The 8,185-nt window shown below is 53.1% G+C and overlaps 1 protein-coding gene across 4 annotated transcripts in view; it reads left to right on the top strand.

Moving 5' to 3' along the window:
• Positions 1-8,185, top strand: part of COL13A1 (collagen type XIII alpha 1 chain) — a 278,117-nt gene that overhangs the window by 192,598 nt on the left and 77,334 nt on the right. For 2 of the 4 annotated variants that reach the window (XM_024765521.1, XM_024765520.1), the window contains exons 4-5: positions 1,155-1,218; positions 6,405-6,431. In XM_024765521.1, coding sequence (XP_024621289.1) covers positions 1,155-1,218; positions 6,405-6,431 — 91 coding nt within the window. The remainder of the gene's footprint in view (positions 1-1,154; positions 1,219-6,404; positions 6,432-8,185) is intronic. The other 2 variants (XM_024765523.1, XM_024765522.1) reach the window with 1 other exon arrangement.

Genomic DNA, 8,185 nt, shown 5'->3' with positions numbered 1-8,185 from the left:
CCTTCTCTTTTTTTTTTTTTTTTTTTTTAATTTAAAACATTTTGTTCCCCCTTAATGTGACGGCTTGACAGAGGCCAGCATGAAAGAGGCTGTTTCCTGCTGGAAGGGGACCAGGATGGAGAAACAGGCAGATGAAGGCGGAGAAGGAAGCTGGCTTTGGGAATGTGAGGAGCAAGGGGAAACATAAGCAGTCTTTATTGGCTGAGCATAAAAGAAGCGACGGGAGTAGCAGCTGTCTTAACGTGGCCAGGTCACCAGGGGCTGGGCAGACACACTGGGCCCAGCTGGGAATCCCACGGGCCCTGGGGCTCTGGTGACTCACGTTTGCAGAAATGCCTTTCAGTTTGCTATCTTTCGGCCGCTGCTTTTTCTCTCCCTTACCTCCCCACCCGTCCTCCTGCCCCTTTTGCTGACCGTTTGAATTTGTAATTCTCCGCCGCTGTTGTCCGTAATGAGATAGGGCTCATGCTGAGGCCTGTGGGAGGGAGGAGGGAGAGTAGCCACAAGGAGGAGGAAAGAAAGGAGAGAGCTTGGAGGGAGGGTAGGGCCAGGGCACAGAGGCGGGCGGTGAGAAAGAGGGAGTGGGCAGCAGACCCAGGAGGGCAGAAAGCCTGACTCAGAGCTTAACAGAAACCAGGACAGGCCTGATAAACATCAGGCGGGGAACCCCGTGAGAAACCTCCTTTGGCCCCTGCTGTTCCTGCCTGTTTTCTGTTGCATTTCGTGTGAGCGTGGAGAGACAACGGGCATGCTGATAATCACAGCCTCCAGGTTCTGTAACACTCTGACCCTTGGCAAAAAGCCTTGGTGCCCAGCGCCCTGTGTTCAGCAAAGCCACTGTGTGCCCAAGCTGGGACGGGTCCCAGGGAGCGCGTTTTGTGGGGTCGGAAGCTGAGGTGTGGAAAGGACAGTTCAGGAAGTTAGGGCCCCGGCCTGGCTGCACCTGGGGCCCAGACCTCTGGATTTCTCATCCAGTGATAAAAATACAGAGATGAAATAAAGGGGGAAGAGATTATATTGGTGACAGTGGGCCAGGAAAATACAAACTTCGAAGACCAGATGGAAACCCCTCAGCTGAAGAATTCTTGGACGCTGCTTCTAAGCAGCCCTTAAGGCACTGACACTGACCCTGGCATTTTCTCTCTCTCTTTCAGGACCTCCTGTAAGTACTCCCTTGAAGCCTGGTCTCACACATCTGAAAGACCTTGCTCCCTGCTGGTAACCGGGCCCTGGGTGGGGGGATTGAGGCCCTTACACCCTCCACTGAAGTCTGCAGGGTCCCTCCAGAAGGTTGACACGGCAGGCATTTTGCTTTCCACCCACCTCTGCAGCCTCCAGGGCCAGACCATAGTTGTGCCCCAGGCAGAACACGTCCCAGTTGCAATCTGAAAGTCTGGTTTGCCCCATTGTTAGCCTGCTCCTTTGTCCCCCAAAGAGGCAAGTGGAGTCATAGAAGCACCGGGTATTAGAAAGAAGAAAGAGATCATCTCTGGTCGGGTCTGGTCCTTGAAAGTCCCCTGCCCTTTCAGTAAACAGGTCGGTGAGCGGCTCTAAGCGTGGACTGCTCCTGAGGATGCGGTGTCCGCACCACCGAGTGGGCATCTCCATCTGGCCAGATCACTTCGGGCAGGTGGTGGTTGGTGGTGGTGGCAGGGGTTTTATGTAAGAGAATGATGTCAACGGGTTAGATTGGGAAACAACACAAACCAGAGGCAGCCTGTCGGGCTCCTTCCCCTGGCATCACCCTAAAGCCAGAGGCAGGGCGGGGGAGCTGAGCCATTTCCAGAGAACCTGAGAAGAGCCCGAGGAGACCGTCTCCTCGAAGTAATGGATCCAGAGAACAGGGGCATGTCTTCTGAGGACAGCATTTGATATCCCAACAAAAGGCCCAGAGGTCGCCGGGGGAGCTGGGTATCGGAGTTGAAAGGGCCGAGCCCTCCACATCAGATCTTTCTCAAGGATACTGAAAGCAGCCCTATCGTCGTCCCTTCCTCAGAGAAGTCATTTCCATAGCTGTTCTCTTGATCTGAACCAACGAGAACAGCTGCCTAAGCTGTAACAAGACCATGATGTCCCATTCCATCTGTGTCCTGAAAGGCACATTGAACCTGGGCTGACGATCCCACCCAGCTCGCTCACTGCTCAGTTACAGAGAGAGAGGAAAATCCTGTCGTTCCCTGAAAAGAGGAGGGATGATTTATCATCCACGCTTTGGATGTCAGATCTCAATTCCTGTCATCAGTCTTCCAAAATAAACTCTGCCATAGGAAACTTCGACAGACCACCTGCCGGAGATGGGCTGCTTCCCCCTTCTGTGTGACAAAGCCAAAAAGGGTCCTCACCTCCCCCCATTCCAGGGACCTCCCGCATACACCTCGTTCCCACAGCCAGGCTGCGGGGCTAACCCCAGTCAGCTCTGGGTCCCTGCCTGACTTGAGGGCTGCCCTCACCAGGAATGCAGCATCCTGAGAGCTTCTGCTGGCCTCACCCCACAACTTTCCCCAGCCAGGGAGGGTGCTGTCACTGCTGGGGGCTCTGCAGTGCAGAGCAGATCGGGGCCGGGGCGGGGGCAGGATATGAGCCTCTCCTCACAATCCCTGCCTGCCCAGCCACCACTCCCATGGACTGAGGGAGAGGAGCCCAGGTAGCTTCCCTGAATTCTCAGCCTGGCGCAGAAGAGGCCTGAGTCTTCACCCAACTCTGGCTGAAACCGCAAGGCAGGATGAGGAGGAAATGGGAAGCTGGCCGGGGTGGAAGTCACCCCCTAGCCCGTTCTCTCTGCTTCCCGCAAAGGAAGAATGCCGCCAGCCAGAAGCAGGGAGAGGGAGATGGCAGCTGGTCACAATGCCTGTCTGCCACCCTCTGGGTGTTTTTCAGGGGCACCTCTGGGGTGACACTGGTTACTGTGGTCAGTGCCTAGATAACACAACCATGGAGGATAGATTTAAGCAGCAGCAGGAACCATCTGAGCGGTGGGGCCCACCACTACCCCACCGCTCCTGTCCGTGGCAGACGTCGCTAATCAATTAAGAGGCTTCTTAACAGACACTACCAATCCACTGGAGTCCGCACTCAAGCTGACAGTTGCTGGCCATCCCTGCACTAGATTTTAGAGAATTTCTTAATTACAGGAATTGTGAGACTGAAGCAGATGACCAAGGGAAGTATGCATGTCTCTTTCTCCGAAGGAATATAAGGAAATGTATGAAGTCCAGCTGCCAGCCCTGGTTGAAAATGATCCTTGCTGAAATACTAGCTAACACTTACTATGTGTTAGGAGCTCATGTGCTTTTATGGAAGCAGTGTAATTGAGTGATTTCAAGCATGGACTCTGGAGGGAAGCCGCCTGGGTCCGAATCCTGGCTCTGCCACTTCTAGCTGTGTGACCTTGGACAAATTACTTTACCTCTCTGTGCCTCAGTTTCCTCATCTATAAAATGGGAGTGGTAATAGTACCTGCTTCATCCAGGTGTTGTAAGGAATATATATAATTATATGTATGTATATATGTGTATGTGTATATGTATATATATTATGCATACATATATATGTGTATGTACGTATATTTTTTTTCCATTTAGAATGTATCTACTCATTTAAATTCTAAAAACAGAAGACTTCCCTAGATGATCCCCAAAGATTCTGACAAGTCTTTAATTTTCAGGAAGAAATTATTATCCTTTGTATTTTTATAAATTAATTTACTATTTCATTTTATTTCTACCCCACCTTATTCCAAGAAACATTTCGGGGTGATTATAAACTAGATACGGAAACAGTGGAGGGGAGTGTGGAGAGCAGAGGCAAGGAAACAAGGAGAACCCAGAGCTGATGACACCACAACCTCCTGTGCAGATGAGCCACAGACGCAGCTTTGAGCTTCTTGGTGGTCAGAGCAAAGAGGGAAGCAGAGCTGTTACAAGAGTCAGGGGGCAGTAAGGTGGGAGCACCCCTGGCTGTTGGGTGAAGCATAGCTTTCCCTGGTGCTGAGACCCTAGAGAAGTTCCTCCCGCGTACAGGTGATGTTGTTGTTCAGTACACAGGAGCAGTGGGGAGACTGCCCCTCTGTCCCTATCGGGGTTAGACCCCCTGTGTGAGGTTGGGAACTCCCCACAGGCCCGTCTGCCTCCTGGGACAGGAGGGAGGTGGTGGCCCCTTGTTGGCCCACTCCCTGATAGCATTTAGAAATGACAGGAAGGGGGATTGGCTCAGTGCTACAGCTCTGGTTTGAGAACATTGGGTCCCCGAGCTGTCTTTGCAGAGCTGGGAAAGAAGGGGCTGAGTCCCCAGGTTTGTGGTACCCGCCCTCAGGTTCATTCGTTCACAAACATGAATTAAGGAGCTACTAAGAGCTCAGCTCTCCTTAAGGCACTGGGGACACATCCGTGAACAAAACAGAAAGTGCCCTGCCTGCCTTGGGAGCTTACGTTTTAGTGCCTGGGGGCAAAGCAGAGTGAAAGGGTGGGCATGGGCTACGTGCCCACGGGGCCGCTAACCAGCATCCCCCGAGCTTGGTTCTCTGGGGGGGCATCACCCCACCCCCCACCCCCACCTCTGGGATGTCCTCAGGAGCAAGGGACCCGGCGGGTGGGGTGGTGCCAGGGGCATTACTCCTGGTGCTGCCTGCGTTGCCTCAACAGCCCTGAGGCAGATGGACTTGTCTCCAGGTGGGCACCCTGAGACCCCCTCCTGGCGCCGCTGTGGGTCTGTGGGAAGAGCAGGACATCTGGAAGGAGAGAAACTCACCTGATGGCAGAGCCTCTGGAGGGCGAGACCAGGGGCCAGCTCCACGCACCTCCCGGCCAGTCCTCTTCTTTCCTAATGATCGCAGCATTCAGCGCTCGCTCCATGCCGGCCCGTGTGCTGAGTGCTCTACACAAATTATCTCATTCAGTCCCAAGAGGTAGATATGATTGTTCTCCCATTTACAAGATGAGGAAACTGAGATACAGGGAGGCCAAGCGACTTGCCCCAAGTCACCGACTAGTCAGTGACGGCCAGGCAGGCTGACTGCAGAGCCCTGCTCTTACCTAAAGCCTGCTGCTTTCTCCCGTACCAAGACTGCATCTCTCCTGACCCCAGGCCCCGTCCGTGCCAGGCTGGGGCTCAGCTCCAGAAGCTCTCCGCAGGGGGTCCTCCCGCTCCGCATGGCACCCCATGACACCTCACCAGGCAGCTCCTAGAGCAGTTTCTCCGCCGCCCTCTTGTATCAGATCCATCTGGAAGTTGGGGGCCAGAGTGAAAAACACATGACTTTCTCAGAAGCTGCTTTGTTCCTGAGCCCCCTCCTGTGCATATTACTATGCGAATATCTATTATGATCGACTTTTTTGGGAATGTTTTCCTCTTTTCAGTGGGATTTCAGATCCATCGTATGGAGTCTTTAGTCTGTACCCAGAACTGTGCTAGGCAGGAGTCCTAGGGTCATAAAAAAAGAGTTTGAGGGGCTTCCCTGGTGGTGCAGTGGTTGAGAGTCTGCCTGCCGATGCAGGGGACACGGTTCGTGCCCCGGTCCGGGAAGATCCCACATGCTGCAGAGCAGCTGGGCCCGTGAGCCATGGCCACTGAGCCTGCGCGTCCGGAGCCTGTGCTCCGCAACGGGAGAGGCCACGACAGTGAGAGGCCCGCGTACCGCAAAAAGAAAAAAAAAAAGAGCTTGAGAAAGACATGGCTGTGGTCAGTGAAGACAGACTTCTGGAGCCACACAGGGTGGGGTCCAGTCTCCTGCTTCACTGCCAGCGCCAACCCATTGTAGAGAGGGTGGCCTGAAGCTAGTTAGAGGCATTAAAGGAAGGAAGTCCCACTGCCCCCTTCACCATCCCAATAGAGGGCAAGAGGCCCCCTAGAGAGGCCCACACCCTTCCCACGCCCTGCTCCCTGGCCATGGTCCATCGGCTGAGATGGGGCAGGCCCAGCAGAAGCGTCCCAGGCAGACCGGCTCCATCAGAGCTGGCATCTGGCTTCCCCTATGTCGTAGGACAGGGAAGACCAAGCTCCAGCCCCTTGGGCCCTTTCCCAGGCCAGGACCAGCACACATGAGTGGGGGACACTGAGGCACAGAGACTCAGAGAGAGGGGACATGCCGGTGAGTCCTAGAGCCCTAATGATCCTTGAGGGACAGAGATATGAAGGGACATTCTTGTCTTTCTGTTCCCTGCACCTGTCCTGAGGCTGGCACGGAGGAGACCACTGCTAACTGTTTTTCTGAATGAATGAATGAATGAGTGAGTGAATGCATGCTAGAACTGAAAGGAAGCTTAGTGATTATGGCCCTCTCTTCATTTTGTTCATAAAATAACAGAGGCTTATAGAGCGCAAGTGACTCCAAGGTCACACAGCTGGCTGGGCTCTGTGGAACAATACCCTGACCTCCCTAACCTTCACTCTTTCCCCCTTTATTTCAGGGTCCTGCTGGAAGACCTGGCCTCCCGGTAAGTAGCTTTCATTTCTTTTTTCCTTTGCGTCTCTCTCACGGGCTCTTTCTCAATCCAAGGACAGGAGAGGTTGGGTGGCTGCTTTCCTCCAGGTGTGTCTGGGTAGGAGACCTCTCTCCAGAGTCTCTAACGTACAGCTGAGGGTGAAGCTCCTTGGCACCTTTCCTGGGGCCCAGGCAGGCAAATGACTTCATGCAGGCCCATCCAGGGCCGCACCTGACTTCCATACTGGTGGCCCTATAATGGGGGGCTGGATGGGGAGGCAGTTCCCTGACTTACTGGGTGTCCTCCTTACTTGTATGCGCCAGCTTAGTCGAAGGCCACTGTCCCTGCTTTGTCCTGTGTCCTCTGGTAAGAGTAGGCTCAAAAACTTTGTTTTCCCCTCAGTTACCATTTCTGAGTGCTAGAGAGGCTGGGTCAAGTAACCATGGGGACTCTGGGACAAAAGTACACATCAATAGTACTAGTAGCCATGTCTCACTGAGACCTTCATAGGTGCCAGGCATTCTGCTAATCCCTTTATACATTTGATTTGTTCACCAGCTCAATGAAATGGGTATTATTATGCCCATTTTATAGATGAGGAAACAGAGATAGGTACAATAGCTTGTCCGATTGTCCAAGCTTCAGTTGTAGACCTGTTTGAGGTCCCGTGTTACCACATACCATCCCATACTACTGTTTCCTGCGGTCCATACTCGACATTTGAGGACTATCTTTAAAGTCTTCAAAGGCATTGCCCTGTGGGGTGTAGCCTGGGGCATAGATGCATTGAGTACCGGATACCGCGGGCCCTTGGATGGGTAGTGGCTCAGGCGAGATGCTGTAGCCAGCCAGAGGGCCGAGGTGGGCGTGGAGGGGGAGCCAGGGCTGGCACCAGGCTGCCCTCTCTCCCTGCACTGAAGGCCACACCCCCTGGATTCCAGAGCCTTCTGTGCGTCCCTCTTATCCCAGTTACTCCTCTTTTAGACATGAATTATACTGTAACCTCTTGACTAAACCAGCAGCTTCTATCTAGAATTCATGTCCAGCAGTGACTTTTTTAATGAAATGCATGTGGGCAAATGTTTAGCCCTTGAAAATGAAAACTCTCCCAGCAAGTACGAGCCCTGGAGCAAAGGAGGATGGAGGACTCTGTCCCATGAAATCCAAGGAGGGGAAAAATCAGCTGACTGGGAGAATGTGGGCAGACTTTGTTTTTTTCTGACAATGTCCACCTTTAAAAAGCATTTGGGGGCAATTCTCAGAGCAGGGGCTGCCGCACAGAGTTTTCAGCCTCTGGCCCTTCCATGCCAGCCCCTAACCCGAGCATTTTATGGCCAGGACTGCAAAGAACATTAGTTTTAAAAAAGAAATGAAAAGAAACCAAAACACACATCCTGCAATATCATTCAGAAGCCCAAGAGTGAGTGGGTTGTTGGGACCAGCAGGCCTGTCGTCCTCAGCAGGGAGGGTCACAGTCCTGCTCTGCTTCCGAGCACAGGGACCTGGGAGTGACCCACAAAAAGATTTGCGGATGCTGGTCTCTTGTGAAATACAAAAGTGTGACGTACACACGTGCTTATAAAAATCACTTGCCTGTGGCCATACTGGGCTCACTACCTGTAGACGCAGTTTACACCGCACTCACCAGGTGCCAGGCACCCGGAGTTAGCGTTCCAGAACCATTGTCTCTTGGCATCCTCCCAGCAGTCCTGGGGGAGAGCTCAGGATTTGGGGGCTTGAATAAATGTTTCGGCATGAGAAGACCT

The sequence above is a fragment of the Neophocaena asiaeorientalis genome, unplaced genomic scaffold, assembly GCF_003031525.2.
Source record: "Neophocaena asiaeorientalis asiaeorientalis breed wild unplaced genomic scaffold, Neophocaena_asiaeorientalis_V1.1 scaffold31, whole genome shotgun sequence".
NCBI lineage: Eukaryota > Metazoa > Chordata > Mammalia > Artiodactyla > Phocoenidae > Neophocaena > Neophocaena asiaeorientalis.
This window is presented reverse-complemented; position numbering and strand designations above follow the sequence as displayed.